The following is a 21,799-nucleotide window of genomic DNA, read 5'->3' as shown; positions in this document are numbered from 1 at the left end:
CTCTCTCCAATATCCAGACACTGAATACAATTTGTTTTGTTTTGAAGATTTATTTTGTTTCTATGAGACAGGGTCTTTCTGCACAGCTCCATCTGGCTTGGAATTCAAGGATGGCCTTGAACTCATATCCTCCTGTCACCTGAGTGCTGGGATTAAAGGCATGCACCAAGACACCCGGCTCTTTGTTTTGAGATAGGAATTCACTATTTTGCCCAGACTGACCTCGAAGTCATAATCGGATCCACCAGCGTCAGTCTTCCCAGAGTAGGATTGCAGGTATTTACCACCACGCTCGCTCAGTTTGTAGCAGCTGTCAAAGCAAAGCTATGTCCCTTCACCTTGCTTATATATGAACCATTCCCACTTACTTCCAAACCTTTGGCCTCTGGGCATCTGGGGATCTCCACTTAAAACAGGTTGAGGTCATCTGAGTTTTACCCTGCGACCGACCGTGTTTGTCCTTAAGAGTTGTGCCCAAGTGGGACCAAATGGAGCGGACCTAGGATACCTAAGGTGATACCAGAGAGCCCAGCATGGTGGCACACACCTGTCATCTCAACCCTTGAGAGGTGGAGACAGCAAAAACCAAGGATTCAAGGTCATCCCCTCCCCAATTCCTCCCCCCACACCCCCATCCAGCTGCAGAGCCAGATCCAGGATGGGTTCCACGAGATCATGTCTCAAAACCCAAACTGAACCAAATGATAACTAGAAAGCAGCGTGCAGGGTGGCAGACACCACCGGAGGGAGGTGACCGCAGGGCAGGGCGGGGCAGGGACTGTAAGAGGCAACCACGCGTGAAACCCATCAGGCTAGCACACAATGGGCCTCGGCTGGCAGAGCATGCGCGCGGCGCTCCGGGTGGGGGGGCCCGGCCGCCGCACCACGTGGGCCGCAGAGCGCGCCGGGGCCAGCAGTGGGCCCCGTCGGCCCAAGGCCGGGCGCGGCGGCGCGCGCATGCGTGCGTGCGATTTGCGATCAGGCAGCGCGGCGGACAGCCCCGGTAGCGGGGCGGGAGGGGGGAGGAGGAGTTATATTGCGGGGTCCTTCCTCGCTGGCCCGCTGGTTCCTCAAGGAGCGGAGACGGCAAATGGCGGACTTCGATACCTACGACGATCGGGCCTACAGCAGCTTCGGCGGCGGCAGAGGGTGAGGCGGGCGGGGCGCGGTTTGGCGGGCTGGTGGATCGGCCTGGCGGGGTGCGGGGAGGTGCGGAGGAGACGGCCTTGCCGTGCTCGCTCGAGACGGGCGGCATGAAGCGGCCTGACCAGGCCCGAGGAGAGGCCTGGAAATGGCGCGCTCCCGGAGCGGCCGGCGACGGTTAGGCTGCCGGGCTCTTGCTCGCGGCGCACATCCCTCCTTCGGCTTCGCGCCGGCGTCGGCGCGGCACACTGCGTGGCCTCGGTCCCAGAGTTGGACCGTAGCGACGCCGGAGGGTTTCCCGGGGAAACCTGCGCCCGCGTCCAGCTTCATCCCCATCGCGAGCGCCGCGGCGGGCAGGGCTGCAGCACGGAAGCGGGCGGAGGCCTGTCCCCTCTCCAGGGTCCTCGCTGGGGGCCCCTGGGTCGCTTCTGCGTGAGACCCGCGGACCGGATGAGGTCGCGGGCCGCGAGAGGGGCGATTCCCTTCCGCTTCGCGTCTAGATCCTGGGACAGTCGGATCCACCCAGGGAGGCAGAGAGCGCAGACATCAACCAAAACAAATAGACCGTAGTGGGGAGTGTGTGCGTGTCGTTTCTCTCTGCCTCCTTCGCGTTTAGGATGCCTTATTGACAGGTTCTACGTGTCTGCTGGAGGAAATTGTTCATTTCTTCCTAGTTTCTCCCTGCCCCGGAGAATCGCTTTCGCCTTGTTGTGATTCTAGTCAAAATGCGGGCGGCGTATGATAAAAATCCAGCCCTCCCTTCAAAATCGATAACTGATGAGTAGAAAGCTCCCGGTGCTTAACTCCAAAAATCAGCACCGGATAATTTGTTCGCTTTTAAATGCACTTTACCAGCTGGGGTTGTAGCTCAGTAATAGAGCGATTGTCTGGCATGCCCGAAGTCTTAGGTTCAGCCTGCTCCCAAACAATAGAAATACACAGGCTTAAGACACTCGCTTAAAAAAAAATAATAATAAAATGAACATTACCGGTTACTGGGACTTTATAGTATGAACAGTCTGTTTAAACATCTTCCTAATTTGCCAAGGACACACTTGGCCTTTATCCATTTTTACAAAAAAGGTGACTTTCCCGGGACAATATCACAGTAGTTCTATTGAGGTGTTAGGTTTCCCAAGTGGCTGCCCCCAAAGTATCTTTTGTTAGGTGAAGAATGATCACCTTTAAATGCTCGGATTTGGAAATGAGTCACAGGCTTGTTTGGGGGCAGGAGTGTACCGGGTAGCTTTCATGCTACCATAAGGAGGAAGTTTGTAAGGTTGAGCCACATGTATTTTAAAGAGTATTTTATTTGCTAATAAAAATACAAATAGGTGTTGGATGAAATATTAACATGAATGCCCTGGGGGATCCATTTCTAGGCACCAAATTTGAACTAAAATCTTGCTGATATTTTTATTTTTTTTAAATAGGGTTTCTGTGTGGATTCTGACTAACCTGGAACTCACCATGTAGACCTGGTTGGCCTTCCTAGTGGTGTGATTAAAGGTGTGAGCCACCATACTCAGCAGTCCTGTTTAAATTTAATACTAGAGATTTGGGTTGGTTTTCTTGGCTTTGATCTTTATTTATTTCTAGCTAGTTTGAAGGGGAGAAAAAATGTGCTTGGGGGCTCTTTTCCTACCCAAATCCCAGCACTATGGCAGTTGAGGCAGGAGAAACCCAAGTTTGAGGCCAGTGTGGACTACGTGGTATGAGATCCATTCTCAAGGGGAAAGAAAACTGCCTTAAACAAATTTGCAAATATTCTGGTGATGGTGAAGAGGTCATCAGACTTGCCACATAACAGATTTTGATAGTTGAGACCTAGGAACAATTCTGAAAAATTAGAAAGTAAACAAAATCAAATTCTCTTAAGATGAAACTCATTTGTAATACTAACAGGCTTTGGAAACGGTAGCCATTTGCCTGGGTCTCAAAGCTGTTTTTAAAGGCCCTAAACCCCTCTGGCTTCATTTTGTTTTATTTCTCTTTTTGAGACAGGTTCTCAATATGTAGCTTTGGCTGCCCTCAACGCAGATCTGCCTGCCTCTACCTGCAAGCACTGGAATTAAAGACCTACAGCACCACACCAGGCATTTCAGCTGGCAGCTTATTCATTTGAAAGTACATTGCTCAATTTCTTTCATTTACTTATTTATCAATAATCTCATTTTGCATATGAGAACTTTGCCTGCCTATATCTTCTTGCCTGGTGTTGAGAGAAGCACTTCTGAGGATGAGTTGAGCCACCATGTAGGTGTTGAATCAGACCCTAGTGCTTTGGAAGAACAGCTAATGCTCTTAATAAGAGACTGGGTCTCTGTATGGAATCCTGGCTGTCTGGGAACTTGTGTAGACCAGGCTTTGAACTCATGGGGGTCCGGTCTCCTACTCTGTTAACTGAGTGCCACCTGTGCACCCATCATGCCTGCCCCTCCCCCCTTTTTTTTCCTTCCCTCTCTTTCTCATGTAGCCTAGGTTGGCAGTGAGCAAACTCACTATATAGGATGACCTTGAACTTCAAATTCTCCTGCCTCTGCTCTGATCTCAGGTATGTTTGACTACACCCAGATTCTCAGTTTCTTAAGTAGTTAGCTGGTATTTCTGGTTTGTTTTTGTTTGTTTGTTTGTTTTGTTATATTGTTTTTGGTGGGGGTGGGTGATTATTTCTGAGACAGGGTCTCTATGAAGTTTTGCCTGTCCTGGAACTGTGTGTATGCTACTGGGCTGGCTTCAAACTCATAGATCCACTTGCCTCTGCCTCTTTAAAATCTGTCAAAATGAGGCCCGGTTGCACTAGTATCAGCTTCTTTGGAGCCTGAGGCAGGAAAATTCCAAGTGAAAAAACATTGTTGGTGAGTCTGTGAAGCTTTTGGGTGGGTTTTTTAATATTGAACTGGTGGACTGGAACTTGCTAGACAAATAAATGTTCTATCATTGAGCCAACTCAGTTCTCAGCTATTGAATCTGAAATTTAGTATTATGGTAGAAGAGTTTAATGATCTTTTAATTGCTATTTTAGTAATGTTCATATCAGCCTTTATCTCTATGCTATTTGATACTTAACCTTATAGACACTTCAGCATATATTGGAAAGCCCATCTTGTACTTTGCTTGTGTGAGGTATTTTTCCCCAGTTCAGAGCATGATGACAACACTATGGCCTAAGTCTGGTTTTCAGAGTTAAACATTCTCCAAATGCTTTTTTGAAGCCTTGAGAGAGGGTCTCATTGTTTGGCCCAATTGACCTCTAAATACTAGCTATCTTCCCTCTTACCGTAGTCTATCCTACCAAGTTCTGGGATTCTAGTCATGCACCTCTTTGGAAGGACATAGGCCTGTTTTGTAGATGTGTGGCATGGTCCTGCAGTTGTCGAAGTGAAGACTAAAAGCCTATATATGTACAGATTCAGCCTTAGCATGGAATGAGGGCCAGGGACTGCATTGTTCCCCAGCAAATCAAAATATAACTCCCAGATCCTCAAGAGCTGATTGTGCTCAATCTTGAATGGACTTTGCTTGGCAGCTTTTTTTTTTTTTTCTGTTTGGTGTTTTTGAGACAGCATTTCTAAGCTGGATGGTGGTGGTGCACACTCTTTGTCCCAGCGTTCAGGGGCAGAGGCAGGTGGATCTAAGTTTGAGGCCAGCATGGTCTACAAAGTGAATTCCAGGACAGAGCCAGGGCTGTTATGCACCTGGCTGCTTCTGCCTCCTGAGTGCTATGATAAAAGGTGAGCACCATTACACCCAACTGTTTTGTTCTTTTGAGGCAAGGTCTCACTGTGTATCCCTGGCTAACCTGGAGATCATGTAGACAGAGCTAGCCAGAAACTTGCCTCTTGTTCTTCAGTGCCTGCCCCTAGGGAGGGTAGCTACTCGCCATCAAACCCAGCTTCTTTCTGAAGTTCCAGGGTTTATGTTATTTTATGTGTATGGGTATTTTACCAGGGTTTATGTCATGGTATAATATGTGTACCTACAGAGGACAGGAGAGGGTGTCAGATCCAAACAAATTTGGGTGTTTGAAACCAAACCCACATCCTCTGGAAGAGCAGCAAGTACTCATAACCCTCAGAGCCAGCTCCATCCTGGTGTTTCCAGTTGTTTTGTTGGTAATTGACTGTAAAATACAGAGCAATACTGATTTGTAATGGCCAACAAAGGCCATCAAATGTGAGAATTAGGTGGGGAACTCAGGCAACAGGGACTGAAGTTTTGTTAGAGTGTACCTGCTAGAAAGTGTGAAACTGCATACAGAAATGTCCTAAAACTTGATGAACTATCTTGGTTGGCTACTGTGGATTCTGAGGCAGAATGACTTTGGACTGCATAGTTAGATTCTGGCTCCAAAATAGACAAAAAAAAAAAAAACAGGCATGGTGGTACTTGGCTGAGGCAGGAGGATTTTGAGGTCAGCCTAGGCTACAACAGACCCTTTCCAAATAATAATAATAATAATAATAAAGATCACGGTTAGATTTTAGTTAAGGGTCTTATTGTGACTTAGAGCTTGTAGGGCTTCCACTCTGTTTCTGGCCTCTGGTGGTTTGGGATAGAATTTCACTGTGTGTCCCAGGCTGGCCTGTACTCTCACATGAATCTTTCAGCCTCAGCTTAAGTGCTTAAACAATAACCAGTGCCTTTTGTAGTAAGACTCATGTACGTAACTTCAGAGCTAGCACTTTTAGCTGTACAGCGTTCCTTGTGTGTTTAAAACTGAGAAGTAGAAATGGGGTGTGGTAGTGCACAAGGGAGGCAGAGGCAGGTATGTGGACTTGAGTTCAAAGACATCCTTCTGGTCTACAAAGCAAGTGCCAGGACTACACAGGAACTTTGTCTTAAAGAAAGAAGACTGAGCTGTGTGTGTATCTAAATTGCTTTTTCCACCGATGCTATAATTGCTTTGTTTTTCACCCTACTGGGCAGTATGTTATGTACCAGAGTCTAGAAACTTTGATTCCAAGGCTGTCCTACTGAAGCACAGAAGATAGTAAATTGTTTATTGAATGATTAACATTCATCACAGCTATAGCCTTTTTGTTGTTTTTTTTTTTTTTTTTTTTTTTTTTTGTTGTTGATTTGTTTTTCGAGACAGGGTATCTCTGTATATCAGTCCTAACTGTCCTGGAGCTAGCTCTCTAGATCAGCCTGGCCTCAAACTCAGAGGCCTGTCTCTGCCTCCCGAGTGCTGGGATTAAAGCTGTGTACCACGACTGCCTGACCACACTATATTCTTCTGTTCTGTTTGATCTTCCTGCGGCCACCCCACTCTCAGTATGTCACCTGAAGATTAGGATATTCATGGTTTTTTTCTTCTGGTAGCATCTGAGCCTTTGAGTGGGAGACATGTTGAGGCAGAGGGGCAGCTGAACTAAGTGAAAGAAGCAGGGAAAGCCTCATAGACATGGAAAAACAAAGAAGCCAAGCTGTCTCATACAGAATCTAGGAGGGAAACACGTAGGTAGAAGGGTGCCAATGAAGGGACATGTGTGTGTGAGAACGTGTAGGGGCTATATAACAAAACCTTACCTCAAAACAAAAAGTCTTAATAATGCCTTGTGGGTTTTTTTTTTTTTTTTTTTCATATATCCTACTACTGCTTAAACTTGAACCCTGCCCCCCATCTTGCTTTCTCTCTCTCTCTCCTCCGTCTCCCTTCCCCCTCCCCCCTTTTTCTGAGTTTTCCAGACAAGGTTTCTTTTGGAACCTGTTCTGGAACTAACTCTGTTTCAATGTTTACCAGGCTGACTTCAAACTCAGAGATCTGCCTGCTTCTGCCTCCCAAGTGCTGAGACTATAGGCGTGTGCCACCACTGCCCAGCCTCTCTGTTCTATTTTTGAAACAAGGTCAGACACTGTAACCCTATTCTGACCTATTGTATGGTCCAGGCTGGCTTCAAACCTTCCTGCTTTAGCCCAGAATGCTGGGATTACAGGCCTAAACCCTTGTTTTTTAGATGTTTGACTGGGCATGATGGTATGTTTGTGTGTGTATACGTGTATGTGCCTGTTGCCAGAGGTGTTCACTTCCCTGGAACTGGAGTTGGGGTAGATATAGGTGCTGGAAATGGAGGCTGGGTTCTCTGCAAGAGCAACAAATGTTCTTAACTATCCACTCCATCACCAGCTTTGGGTTTTCTTTATAATTAGTGTTAATTATTAGTAACATGATTGAGTACTTAGAAATAACTAAGGAATTTGTGCGTGGGAGCTGGGGATACAGCTCATTTAGGAGTGCACATAGCATGCATGAAGCTCTAGGTTCCAGCACCAGGTAAATCACTTGGTGGGGTGGGGTTGTGTGTGGGGGGGGGTCTCTAACCCCAGTGCTTAGAGGTGAAAGTTCAAGGTCGTCTGCTGCATAACTAATAATTTGAAGTTAGCCTAGGATATATGAAACTATCTCAGCCGCAAACAAAAAACGAGAGAACCCACATGCACCAATGCTTTCATCCCTGCCGTCTTTACTCAAGGAATTGCTGCTTTGGTCAACACCCTAGAAAGGACATCCGGGGAAGGGTGTTCCCTGGGCCTCAGGAAGCCGTGCAGCACTTTAATACTACACCAAAACCTAACAGTGCTAGCTTTTACTTTGTAGCATTCAGAACTCTCCTATCCTGTGGGTTGAATGCATTCTTGGGATGTGATTTTGGAGTATGTATTTAGCTGTTGTTTTTGCTCTTTCAGACAGGGCCTCTCTGTGTAACCCAGGCTGGCCTCAAACTCATAGGGATCCTACCTCTGCCTCCTGAGTGCTGGGGTTAAAGGCTTGGGCCACCATGCCAGGTGCATTTAGGACATGGGAACTCAACAACACTCTGTAGTTGGAGATGTATAAGTATCCCAAAATGCATATAGTATCAGAAATTACAGGGGTTTCCAACACTCCAAATAGAGGTAAGTGGTTAAGCTCTTAGTGATAGACACAGGTCTTTGTCTACCCCGTTTTAAAATGATTTGTCTAAAACTGGTATGTAGCCTACGCATCAGGCTGTCTCTTAAGCCCCATACATAGTTGCATGGTGAAGTGGGCACTGTCTAGATTTTAATCCAGAATGTTATGGATCTTCTTTGAGGAGAGACAGCATCTGTGTGAGTTGTGTTTGTTGTTTTGTGGCAGGGTCTTCCCCATGTTGTCCTGGCTGGCCTTAAACACAGATCTACTTGCTTCTGCCTCCCAAATGCTGGGGCTAAAGGTGTATACCAACACACTCAGTTGTTAGTGTGCTTCTGCCTCCCAAGTGCTACAGGTAAAGGCATATGCTAGGCTTAACACATGGGGGCAGGGGTGTATATGAAACTCCAAAACAAAAGAATAAAGATTTGGACAAAGACTGTTGAGATAGACCAGTGTGGACCAGGCTGTTCTCAACTCCTTGAATTCATATATGCCTGCCTCTGCCTCTTGAGTGCTGGGGTTAAATGGGTGTTGGCTACATATCTGGCATATTTATTTTACTTCTAAGACTGGGTCTCCATTTTTACATAGTCTGGCATAGAAATTTGGTATATAACTAAGAATGTCCTCAACTCCAATGCTCTGGTCTACCTCCTGTATTCTTTTAACACTAGATTACAGCCATGCACCACCATCATGCTGGGTTTATGCACCAGTGTGGATAGAGCCTTGGGATTTGTCCATACTAGACAAACACTCTACTGCTGAACTATATATATGCGTGGCCCACCCTTACCCCATCCCTTTTACTTTTTTTTTTTTTTTTTTTTTTTTTTTTTGTTAAGCTAGTCTTGTTAAGTTTCAGGCTGGCCTCATATTTGAAACTCACCTCTTTGTGGAGCTGGGAATGTGTTACCAGGCCAGTTGAACCAATTTTATTTTGTGCTTCATTTGCTTAACTCGATCTGGCCTTCAATAGTCTCTACTCCTGTTACTGGTTTCCTTGGATGTGTTTTGTGCTCGGGGCAGCACCCATGGCCTCAGGTTTGCTAGGTAGACCCTTTAATTTTTCTTCTGCGCACTTCCGTGTCTTTGCCAGCCATCTTAGTTTGCTTCCCTGGTCTGCTATCTGCGAAAGTGAGCTCAGGTTCTTGGTGCTGTCAAGGATTTCTGATTCTTAGCAGCTTACCCAGGATTCATCAACCAGCATACTGGTGCCCTTTTCCAGAGTCTTGCCCAGAGGGCAGGGCTGGCCCTTGATCTTCTGTGCTCCTTGCTCTGGCCTTCAGACATTACACTGTTAGGTTGTCTAGAGTGAAGAAAAATGTCAGATTAGAGAGAGGACTTGGGTTATACTTGGCAGCTGATTACCTAAGTTGTTACTGCTCCTTTGAGACATACCCATTGGGTCATGATCACTAGTCTGTTCCTAATGGTCATTGAACAGCTGTGGCTTGGTGGTTGCATATGATAGAGCCTAGGAGCTTGTGGGTATCAGATCTGGCTTGGATTTCAGGGTATAGGGCTAGGATCTGCATTTTGGCTACCTGATTCCTAGTTTCTGTTCCTCTCTACCATCCCTAAGTGCCAGGCTCAGATCATAACCTCAGGTGTGGCAGCCTAACTTGAGTGTTTGCTATATGATTATTATTAAATTTTATGTAGCACTTGGTATTTATGAAGTGGTTTATTGTCAGTTAAATTCATTTATGAAGTTAAGATTTTTAAAGCATTTATAAAGTAATGAGCAAAATGGAAGCATGCTGTGTGTATCTTTATCCCAGCACTGGGAAGGTTTGCCAGCCTGGACTTCATAGGGAAAAACATAAAACAACTAAGGTACAGAAAAGTGATTAATAGCGGTCCTATTCTAAGATACCAACATCAAAAATAAATCTGGTTTCCTCCAGGCTCAGTACTAAGGAAGTTCTTATGTGGAATGGTTTATACTTGTTACCCCCCTAAGCAAGGTGCTGGCTTCCTTTGGTCTGGACTTTGGAATCCTGTCTCTAGCCAGTTGTTTGATGCTTGCCTGGTGTTTTGGAAACATAATGCTTCACTCTTCCTTGTGCTACTAAACTAAGCTTTCTGCCTTTCCCAGTGTGAGAGTTGCCCCATACCTATGGCTTTGAAGAGAAGAATCCCACTCACTGTCTTTTTGAGACAGGGTTCCTCTGTGTAGCCCTGGCTGTCCTTGAGCTCAGATCCACCTGGGATTAAAGGTGTGGGCCACCATGCCCAGTAGAGATCGCCATCCTCCTGGCCATGTTGCTTCCACACAGGTGTTCACTATTAGTAAACCTTATTCATAATACCTGTGCACTTCCAGAAATAGTGCTTCAAGTAGTGTGCTTGGGAGTAGTGTGATGAAAGCTTGCACTGTCTTGCCATGATGGAGATGAGTCACATCCCTGTGTCTAGCATATTCTTGCTGTGTGTGCCACCCACACAGCATCACACCTCAGTGAACCTGCTGGCGGGTTGTTAGAAGGTCAGTCCAAATACCAAGGGTGGGTGAAGTACAGTATGGTGTCCTTACATTGGCTGCAGCAGTGCCGGGAGTGCTCCCTCCACTTGACTGTGTCGCCCATCTACTGTGCCTTGCTTAAAGGGCTAGTGAATGTGCTGTTTTCAGATACTCAGATGGTGTCTTTGTCCTTGGTCCAGTCCTAAAGTAGCTTACTGAAAATATTGAGGAAGTTCTTTGGGAGGTAGGAACCTGAGAGTAGTAGCGACAAAGGATTAATGGGGCTATCATACACTACATAAGCTTTGGAGAGCGGGGAGATGTGGGGGCAAGTGGCTGCAGCCCTCATGAGCCTATTCTGCTGTTAGGATAGGCTGCAGGGCGAGTGACAGTTTGGGCATGTGTTGTGTGTTTTTTAGATGGGATATTTAGATAGACCACACTGGCTGTGAATGACATAGTCCTCCTTTGTCTGAAGGATACGATTGTAAACATGCACTCACAGCTTTAAGACATGTTCTCTCTTTCTCAGCTTTTGATTTTTCAAGGCAAGGGCTCCTTTGTGTAGCTCTGGCTGGCCTGGAACCCAGAGATTCACTCCTTCTGTCTCTTGAGTACTGGAATTAAAGGCTTGGACCACTATGCCTGGTATTTGTTAGGGCATTTTGTGGCCACTAGTCAGCAGTAGAGAGAAATGATTGCATCACCAATGTATTAACCTCAGCATCTGGAGAGACGCCTCAGCTTTAGAGGGGATCTGGGTTTGATTCCCAGCACCCATATGATTGTTCACAGCCCTTGGTAACTCCAGGGAATCCAATACCTTCCTGACTTGTGTGGGCACCATGTATGATATATATATCTACACACACACACACACACACACAAACCAGGCAAAACATTCCTACACAAATGGTGGCACATGTCTTTAATCCCAGCACTTGGGAGACAAAGGCAGGCAGATCTTTGAGTTTGAGGACAGCCTGGTCTACAAAGTAAGTTCCAGGACAGCCAGGAATACACAGAGAAACCCCATTGAAAAGCCAAAATAAAAATAAAAACCAGGTGGGTGTGGTGACATATGGCCTTAGTCTCACCTTGGGGAGGCAGAGACATCTGAATTTGAGGCCATCCTAGTCTACATAGTGAGTTCCAGAATAGCCAGGGTCATGTAGAGAGACCCTGTCTTAAAATAATTAAGCACCACCCCCTCCCCAGAAAAAGATTTCCCACATCTCTCTGGCTGGCCTGCTGACCAACTCACTGTATAGCTAAGGATGGCTTTACTTCTGCCTCAACTTCCTAGTTACTAGCATGTACCACCATGCCCTGTTTTCTCTGGTTTATTTGCATATTTAGTCCTGGGGTCAATGTCAGGTATCTTCCTTAGTCACTTTCTAGCTTAGTTTTGAGACTGGTTCTTCCTGAACTTGGGATTGGAGATCTAGACTGAGTCATTCAGCTCATCTTCCCTCCAACCCTAAAGGCAGGGTCTTACATATAGCTCAAGCTAGTCTTGAACTCATGATCCTCTTGCCTTCGAGCTCTTGAATTTTCCACATTTCTTGTGTGATTATGTATGGAGGGTATTGACTTAGGCTTTACCACATAAACATTGCAGATACAGATTCTGGCCCAGCAAGGGAGCCAGCTGTCATACGTGTGGTACTTTGGGGGCATCTTGTACAGTATTGGCTTAGACTGTGTTTCAATGGCTATTTCTGTCACCAAAATTGGGAACTTTTTATAAGTGAGAAGGATGCTGGGCAGACAGTGGAAACAGATTGGGGGCTTACTACTGTGGGTCAGGAGACTTAAACTCTTGTGCATTTCTCCTAGGTCCCGCGGCAGTGCTGGTGGCCATGGGTCCCGAAGCCAGAAGGAGCTGCCCACAGAGCCCCCCTACACAGCTTACGTAGGAAATCTTCCTTTTAACACAGTTCAGGGTGACATAGATGCTATCTTTAAGGATCTCAGCATACGGAGTGTGCGGCTAGTCAGAGACAAAGACACAGACAAATTTAAAGGTAAGTTTGAGGTATTTAGTATGGGTAGATGTGAGTAATATGAGCCAGGAGGCTCTGTCCATGCATATGTCCTTCCATCTGTCTTTTGTTAGCTTGGTCCACAGCAGAAATCAACATAGCTGGGGTTACAGATGTGAGCTACCATGTGGGTGCTGAGAACTGTTACCCAGTGAGCCATTTCTCCAGCCTTCAAAATATCTTTTTAGTTTTCCTCTCACTGTCTTGTTTTTCTTGGTGGCTTCCTGTTAGTAGTATAAAATTTGAAAGTAATCTTAGTGGTGCCAGAATCCCTTGGGAAACTTATTTGGGAGGGCTAGTTCATTTCACGTATAGCTAGTGTTTGCACAGTGGTGTCTGAATGGGCCACAGATGGGAAAAATGGGTAAGCATGTCCTCCCTCCTAAGCCTAAGTGCATGGTCCTGGGTTCATTCAACTTAACCTGTGCATCCCAGAGAACTACAGGCTGGAAGCCAACGGGAAGCAAAAAAGCATGTGAATGTGGCTTTATGTAGGCTTTGATTCATACCCTGTAGCTGGGCGTGATATAGAACATGTAGTAAATACAGGTGTTAGGGAATCTCTGGCTGCATGCTAACAAGCACTAGCAAACCAAATTTGCATAAGGTTTGTGGGTCTGTGACTTCAGGCTGCATCAGTATTGGGGTCTGTCTCTTGGAACATTGTGTTGAGTTAGAGCTCAAGAGGTTGAGGTATGTGACTGTGCTGTCATTGCCTCCTTGAACTTGGAAATCACTCTTCCAGCTGCCCTCCCTGAATCCATCTAGGGAAGAAAACTCCCCTTAGCCTTCTGCAGGTTCATGTTCCCTAACAAATAGTGAGCAGCAGCAGCAGGTGCACATCTTCCCAGCACCATTTAGTGCTTCCAAGTGGGATCTGGTTTTTACAGAGTGACCTATGAGAAGGGGTATGGGGACATGGGTGTGGGCAGTACTTAATCCAGAATTAAACAACACAGAGGGTAGTATCAGAGTCATCTTGGATGTGGTTATTAAAAAAAACATAGATTTCTAGCTCATTGACATCAGAAAATTTGATCCTCTTGCTAAGGATATTTTTTAGCTATGAAGCAAAAGGTAGGAATTTGGTAGGCATCGTGAGCTCCTTCAAAACATTGTAGGTATTAATTTGAATCTGAAGTCTGCCTCCCAATTAGATTTCATTATCCGAGGTTACCCAGAAGCCAGACAGCTCTGTAGCGGTTAAAGCACATAAGCAAAGGGCTAGGAACATGCTTCTGTGGCAGAGCTCTCCCCCGACATACACAAGACTCTGAGGTCCACCTCCAGCACTGCAAAAAATAAATAAATAAATAAATAAAAATGCAATGGCTGTTTCACTGCCTATTGGGTTAGCATTTTCTACCTGATGGAATATAATTAAGGGCTTGGAATGAGGCCTACCTGGTAGAGTGCTTGCCAAGTGTGTGCCCAGCCCTTGGTTCTATGCCTAGCATTAAATGAACCTGAACCAGGCATGGTGGAGTGTGTGTTTTGTGTGTGTGTGTGTGTGTGTGTGTGTGTATGTATGTATGTATGTATGTATATCCCAGCAATTGAGAAGTGGAGGCAGGAGGATCAGAAATTAAAGTTTTCTTCAGTTACTTATGTAGGAAGTTTGAGGCTATTCTAGACTACATGAAACCTCATCTTGAAGTGGGGTATATACTAGCATGCTCTGGGATCAGATGGCACAATGATGCAGACTGTGGTATCCAGTGATGCTAATGGGATTCCAGCAGGCCTGGAGTCCAGGATGTGTGTACAAGGTGGCTTCGCTTCATTTCTCTTCCAGGGTTCTGCTATGTAGAATTTGATGAAGTGGATTCCCTGAAGGAGGCTCTGACGTATGATGGTGCAGTAAGTATCAGCTTCCCTTGCCCAAGCAGCAGCTTGAGGTATGTGTTCCTGTTGATACATGAAGTGTTTTCCTCTTTCCTGTCCTTAGCTCTTGGGTGATCGGTCACTTCGTGTGGACATTGCAGAAGGCAGAAAACAAGATAAAGGTGGCTTTGGATTCAGGAAAGGCGGACCTGATGACAGAGGTGATTAGCTATTTTAAAAATGGATGCAATTTGCTGTATGTACATACTGCTTGCCACTCTTGTGCATCATTTACTGAGCACTGACTCAGGCCTGATGCATCCCTGAGAGCTTAGGTTTTGTAATATTTCTGCAGTAGCTTAGGGTTTCTCTTGCTGTGATGAAATACCATGATCAAAGCAACTTGGGGGAAAGGATTTATTTGCCTTAAACTTCTATGTCACTGTTTATCATTGAAGGAAACCAGGCCAGGAACCTGGAGGCAGGAGCTAATAACAGAAGCCATGGAGGGTTGCTGCTTACTGTATTGTTGTCCATGGCTTGCTCAGCCTGCTTTCTTTTAGCCTGGGGTGGCACCACCCACATTAATCACTAATTATGAAGATGCCCTACAGGCTTATGTATAGCCCAATTTTACAGAGGCATTTTCTTAATTGAGGTTCCTTCCTCTCATGACTACAGTTTCTATCAAATTGACTGATAGAAACTGTCCAGCTCATGTAGCAACATTGCCTTGTCCTAATTAGGTTTCTTTTGCTGTGGTAAATCACTGTGACAAAAGCAACTTAGGGAAGAAAGCATTTATTTGGCTGCAGTCCACCGTCTTGGGAAACCAAGGCAGGAGCTGAAGCAGGGACCATGTGAGGAATGCTGCTTACTGGCTTGCCCAGCTTCTGTATATAATTTGGGGTCACCTACCCACAGGTGGCACACCAATGTGGGCTGGTCCAGCCCATGTCAATCATTAATCAAGAAAATGTCTTCTCAGATACTCTCACATACCAATCTAATGGAGACAATTTCTCAATTGAGGTTCCTCTTTTTTAAATGATTGTTTGTGTCATGGTGACAAAAACTAACCAGAGCAGACCTCAACTTTATCTTTTTTGTGTGTGTCTTTAGGAATGGGTGGCTCTCGAGAATCTAGAGGTGGATGGGATTCCCGGGATGACTTCAACTCTGGTATCAGTATTTAAACATTCCATTCTTCCCCTACCCCCTTGTTTTCCTTTGTTTCTTGGGAGTGCCCATCCTAGACAGACTTAACTTCCTTCTCCGGTGAGACTCCAAAAGGTGGAGACGCAGCCTGAGCCTGTTGCTGGAGCTGTAGCCGGGGCAGCTCCTATGGTTTCACATGTGACATGAAAAGAACTAGTGGTGTTTCTAGAAATAGCAGAGCATAAAAGTTCCAGAGGTGTCCAGGAAACCTCAATGCTGGGTCCTGATGGCCAGTATTTTTCTTGAAGAGAATGTAATTCTGGTCCCTTTACTTCAGGGTAGATAGGCTCTGCTTTATCATCCCCTCCTCAGCCAACCCAGGTTGGTGAGGGGATGTTTGTATCAGTAGGTGTAGGAGTTGCAGTCCTATAGCCAGTCAGAAATGAGCTTATTCATAAAAGTACAGTAGCATGCAGTAAGTCTGTAATTTTGTGTATAAGCTGGTCTCTGACTGAAATGTGCAGCATGTGTCTCAGAGCCAGCCCATGTAAGAAAGGCAGGTGCTGGGGTGGTGGCCCCTGGCCTATAACGTTAGAGCCTTAGGTCCTGGAAATAGCAGGGTGACTCAGCAATAAAACGGACAACTTAACTAGTGGCCAGAGCTTTCCTGTGTCTCTGACTCAGTCATGAATGCATCAGGAAAGTCGAAGAAAATGTCCCTCTGGAGCTGGAAGTAGTTATCTCAGAAGCTAAACATGTGGGGTCAGGTCCCGAGTTTAAGCCCGTACCATATGTGCACATGGACCTCCCCCACCAGTAAAGAGTCTATGTGCTGGCCTTGACTTTGTAAAGAGGACAGAGGATTTCATGGTGTATTTCCTGAGATGTCCATGGTGGGCTTGTGCTTGGTTTCAAGATTTGTGTGTATGGGTGTTCATATCCTATGTATGGGTGTACTATTTGTGTGCTTGGTTCCCACAAATGAAAGTTGTATGGCCTATTTATAATCCCAGAAGATTGAGGTAGGAAGACCTCAAAAAAAAAAAAAAAAAAAAAATAGACTAGTAAATTGCTAGGAGTAAAATATCTACTTTGCAAAGGGAATTCAAATAAAGGAAGCAGACACGGTTGTATGAATATATTATTGTGCTCTGTATGTGCTGTTGTGGATTCTTTGTTAAAAAAAAAAAAAAAGAGCCTACCATATAGTCTTCGCTTGCCTGGAACACTGTAGGCCAGGCTGGCCTCTAATTCAGATCCATCTTCCTCCCATGCACTGGAATTAAAGGCATGTGCCACCTCCCCTGGTTTTTTTTAAAAAAAGGTATTTTTAATTTTGTTTCTGTGTGCAGGTCAAAGGGTAATTTTCAGAAGACATTGTTTCCTTCCACCATGAAGTCAGGCAGTGGGCTTGGCAGCAAGCACCTTTACTTTTTGAGTCCTGACAGGGTCTCATTGGCCAGAGCTTACCTGTTTAGCTAGGCTGGCTGGCCAGCAAGGCCTAGGGATCCTAGGTGCTGGGATTACAACCACATGAGAACCCATGGAGACCAGTCTGTAGTTCCAGGCAGTTACAAACCACCTGATGTGGGTGCTAGGAACTGAACTCAGGTCCTGAGTACAGCAAGCTCTTTAAATGAATGGGTGGATAAAATGGCTGAATCATCTCTCTACCCACTGCCCACTACCACCTTTTTTTTTCCCTGATAGGGAGGCTTCTTATATGATCTTGGCTGGCCTAAAACCTGGCAACATTCCTGTCTCTGAGAAAGTATTTCTCAGAGAATTGAGCATCTCTAAAGTAAGATTCAGTTTATGCTGTGGAGTCTGAGCACACAACTCTTTGGTTCACACTGTAGCAGAAGCTAGGGGAATAGCAGTTGCCTAGAGTCCCTAGAGAGTGGCTGAGAATGTGGTTCAGCAGTAAAACACTGGCTTAGAATCTGTAGTGAGGGGAGAGGCATGGGCTTGGAAGTACAGTGTTGTCTGACTAGCTCCTCTGGGTGATGCTTGCCTTTAATCTCAGCATTAGAGAAGCAGAGGCAAATGGATCTGACTTGGAAGCCAGCCAGGACTATTGTTGACACCGGTCTCAAAGGAGGGTGCTTTCCTAGCATCCATGAGAGTCTGAGAGTGTGGCTTAACCGCAGAATGCTCCCCTAACATGTACAAGGTCTGGGTTCCATCCCCAAATGCCTAATTACCCAGCAAATGTAATTTCTTTAAAAATGCACTTAATTTTGGAAAAGTCTCAGATACTAGACAAACTAAACTGAGAATGAGTTCCCAGAATATTGTCTGTCTCTTTGTAATAGTGTAAACAATTGTTAACTAATTTACTATCTTCTTCCTTAGGCTACAGGGATGACTTCTTAGGGAGTAGGGGGGGCAGTCGCCCTGGGGACCGGCGAGCAGGCCCTCCAATGGGGAGTCGCTTTCGAGATGGCCCTCCCCTGCGTGGCTCCAACATGGACTTCAGAGAACCCACAGAAGGTATAGCAGACATTCTTGGGATTTACTGTCCACCAGTTTCCATCTGAATGGTAGGCTGGCCTTGAATGTCAGTCATCAACCTTGTAAGAGGCCATTTTGAAAATTGGATAGGTCTGTCATAATGGCCCATAATCCCAGCACTTGGGGAGGGGTGGGTAGAGGAGGGAGGATCCAGAGTTCAGTGTCTTCCTCAGCTGCATAAGAAGTTTGAGACCAACCTGGGCTACATGAGGAGGCCCTGTCACAAAGAGCTGGGTCATTGAAGTCCCTGCAGTTTGGTTATTAGTGTATGGCATGGAGTCCGTTCTATATAACCTACCCTGTTTTCTGTTCTCCAGAGGAACGAGCACAGAGACCAAGGCTGCAGCTTAAACCTCGGACAGTGGCAACGCCCCTCAACCAAGTAGCCAACCCCAACTCAGCCATCTTTGGGGGAGCCAGGCCCAGAGAGGAAGTAGTTCAGAAGGAGCAAGAATGAGCTTAGGTTGGGAGGGAATGGGGCATGGGGGAGCTGGAGCAAGACCACAGCCCAGCCTAGTGGCAGCCGGTCGCCCTGCAGGCCCCATTCCCGCCTGGCACTGTCCTCCTTACAGCGGAAACACAGAGCTTGTGAGTGCATGTCAGCTGTTAACAAGTGGTTTCTAGTACATTCTTGGCTTTGCTATATCTATCTAGTGCCTGTTTTGTGCTTTCTTTCTGTTTTCTTTCTCTTCCCTCTCACTTCGGCCCTCTCCTTGCTCCCTCCCACATAGTGTGGTCAGGTGTGGAAGGTGGGCTGAGGTGCTGCTTCATCCTTCTTTGCTTTCTTTCTTTCCTTTACACGCCCTGGCCATGCTCCAGGCGTGCTGTCCTCTGCTATTCTCGGAGCTTCTCTCCAACCTGCATGTCGAGTTCTGTGTTGCTGTGGCTTCTGGGAAAGAGCTGGAGCCACTGCTATGTGGCTGGTGGTGACTTGTTGGTATCCAGCTGGGATGAGCATGCATAATTGGAGGCACCTTGCTTTCAAAACAAGGAAACGTGGCTGCCAGTCCTGATGGGCTGCTGCATTTGGGGGCCTATCACCTGCCCAGCAGGCTCCTGTCAAACAGTGAGGCCAGAAAGGGTGCAGGGGAATGTGGACGCTCTGCACTGGTGGTGACCTGCGTGCCAGTGGCTATGTGGCTTTGCTCCTGCTCACTCTTATGACCAAGTGCAAGTTCATTCCCTTCTCTTCCTGGGCCGTGGTGCCCCTTGGGGGTGCAGCCCACTGCAGCTCAATCCGCTTCCTACAGCTGAGGCCTGTGGGAAGCAGGGGTGGTGCTGGAGCTGCATTGGGCAGCTGTGCTTGCACTGCGTCTGCGCTCTTTCCCTTAGCACAGACACCGCTCCCCACCGCAGCTCAAGGCCTAGGGTCTGGCACTTTATCTGATCAGATGCACAGCTGTTGAGACCCTCTGTCCCTGGGTGTCTGGAAACCTCTAGGCTTGCTGCCTCCTCTGTGGGGCAGACCCTTGCTCCCACAGACAGTGTTGAGCACTCACTTGGGAGCAAGGGGATCAGGCTTTGCTTTTAATTTGAACAGCTGTGAGTAAACAAGTGGAAAATGATTTGGCACCAAGTCCCCATCTGTTCTGATTAGAGCAGGTAGGGGTCAGCCAGCCACTAGAGCCTTAGGGAAAAGGGGCTGAGAGGTATGCAGCTTGCTTATTTGCTAGCAGCTTCCTGCCAGCCTACCCCTTGGCTCGTGATTGTCTTTGTTGCAAGGTCTCGGCAATTTACAGAACTCTCACTCCTTCCCTCGCCTGCCATCTTCTCTGCTTCTGAGATAAGAACCATTTGTGTAACACCAATACCTAACTTAAGACAGACATGCATTGCGTGGTTGTAATCAAAGCTGATGCTTTCAGATGATCTAATCCATCTCCAATGCGGAAAAGACAGAACAGGCACGTCCATCACACTGCTGGGCGCCCAGCTGACTGTAAGAATGGAATTCCAAACACTTAACACATTCAGTTCTATGACAGAAAGTGAGTCTATGGATATGGTATTTTGTGAATGATCTTTTAAATAAAAGAGAACCTTACGTAACATCTACTGTGTCTTTCTGGCCACTCGTGAAGTTGGGTTTTGTAAAGTGCTGTTGAGCTGTTGAGTATTAGTAATGTAGGTGGCAGGTTCAGTGCAGCTTTCTCTCTATTCACAGGGCCATAGCATAGTCGATGGCCTTCCTGGAGAGGCCTGACCCTTGGACCCTCAAAAGAAGGGAGTAGAGCTTGGTTGGGGAGCACAAGCCAGTCATCTCAGGATAGGTGTTTGTTGTGCATCTCTAGCATCCATGTAAAACAGTGCATACCCATGATCCTGATGCTGGGGAGGCAGACACAGCACTTGCTGGCTAGTCAATCTAGCCTGGTACATAAGTAACCCCCGGGGCCACTGACAGACCCTGTACTTTAAAATGGCTTTGAGGACTAGAGATGGCTCAATAGTGAAAGGCACTGGCTGTTCTTCCAGAGAACCCAGATTCAGCTCCCAGCATCCATGTAGCAGCTCACAACCATCTATAATTTCAGTCCCTTACATGTAAAATGTGTATGCGCTAGGCATAGTGGCATACCATTAATCCCAGCACTCAGGAGGCACAGGCAGGCAGATCTTTTGAATACAAGACTAGCTTGGACTTTGTAATATAGTGAGACCATGTCTCAAAAATGGGCAATTTTAAGGCTGCTCACTAGCTTGCTTACTTCCTATGTGTCCCCACTTCCAATGAGTTGGCAAAGAGTAGGTGTGACCTTAGCAAAATGCCCAAGTGAAAAGGAACCTTTTCATCGTGTTTGAACCGTCTACATTGATGCTCCTGAGATGAGTTCACACAATTGGTTTACTGGTTATTCTACTTTTGTAGGGTTGGTTGGTGTTCTGTAGACCAGACTGTTCTCAAACTCAGAGATCCACCTGCCTGTGCTTAGAATTAAAGACCTGCATAGCCATTGTCCAGATATTTTTGTGGAGTTTTTGTTGCTTGGTCTTAGGAACTGAACACAAGGCCTGTGTACTACATGAAAACACCAGCCTTAGGGCTGTTCTTAGGCTAGCTTCATGGAATAGCCGTACTGTCTCTCCAGAGTCTCAGTCGTGGTGATTCACAATTCTTTTGTCTTTTGCCTACTCTTTTATCTTTGTATTTGTATAGATGAGTGTGTGTGCCTACATTGGCTAGAAGAGGGTGTTGGGTCCCGTGGAGCTATTTTTGTTTTTATGTATGTTTTTCTTGTATGTTTGTACCACGTGTACTCAGGGCTGGCAAAGAACAAAGAAAGGAACCAACTTGCAGGTACCCATAGTGCCTGTGGAGTAGTTAGAAGAGGGCATAGAATCAGCGTTGTGAGCTCCCATGTGGGTACTGGGGTTTAAGTCCCAGATCCTTTTCAAGAGCAGTGATGCACAGTATTGAAGATAATATGATGGCTTAGCAGGTAAGGACATTTGGTTGCATGCCTGACAACCTGAGTTCAAGCTCTAGAACCCACATGGTTGAAAGGAACTGACTCACCAGTGTCCTGACCTCCCTATATGTCTGCTCACACAAATATGAACTTAATTTGGAAAACAAGAAAGTTTGACTACAGCCAACTCAGTCCCTACTATATCTCAATTCACTGCATCCAGAGTTCTCTATAAAATGCCAAATGCCCAAAAGCAACTGCTTTGTGGTATCCTGTCAGGCTCTGCAGAGTCTGGATTCCTGGGAGATGCAGTTAAGTGATTAGTAGACAGTTGCTA

At 46.2% G+C, this 21,799-nt stretch overlaps 1 protein-coding gene across 1 annotated transcript; it reads left to right on the top strand.

Moving 5' to 3' along the window:
• Window positions 1-981: 981 nt before the first annotated feature.
• On the top strand, window positions 982-20,103 carry Eif4h (eukaryotic translation initiation factor 4H). The gene is made up of 7 exons (XM_051204877.1): window positions 982-1,149; window positions 12,351-12,538; window positions 14,352-14,416; window positions 14,505-14,601; window positions 15,503-15,562; window positions 17,894-18,031; window positions 18,370-20,103. Exons 1-7 carry the CDS (start codon window positions 1,091-1,093, stop codon window positions 18,507-18,509), a joined length of 747 nt encoding a protein of 248 aa, XP_051060834.1. The 5' UTR covers window positions 982-1,090; the 3' UTR covers window positions 18,510-20,103.
• The last annotated feature ends 1,696 nt before the right edge of the window (window positions 20,104-21,799 follow it).

The sequence above is a fragment of the Phodopus roborovskii genome, unplaced genomic scaffold (assembly GCF_943737965.1).
Source record: "Phodopus roborovskii unplaced genomic scaffold, PHOROB, whole genome shotgun sequence".
In the NCBI taxonomy this organism is placed as follows: Eukaryota; Metazoa; Chordata; class Mammalia; order Rodentia; family Cricetidae; genus Phodopus; species Phodopus roborovskii.
The sequence above is the reverse complement of the archived record's forward strand: the minus strand, read 5'-3'. Positions and strand labels throughout refer to the sequence as shown.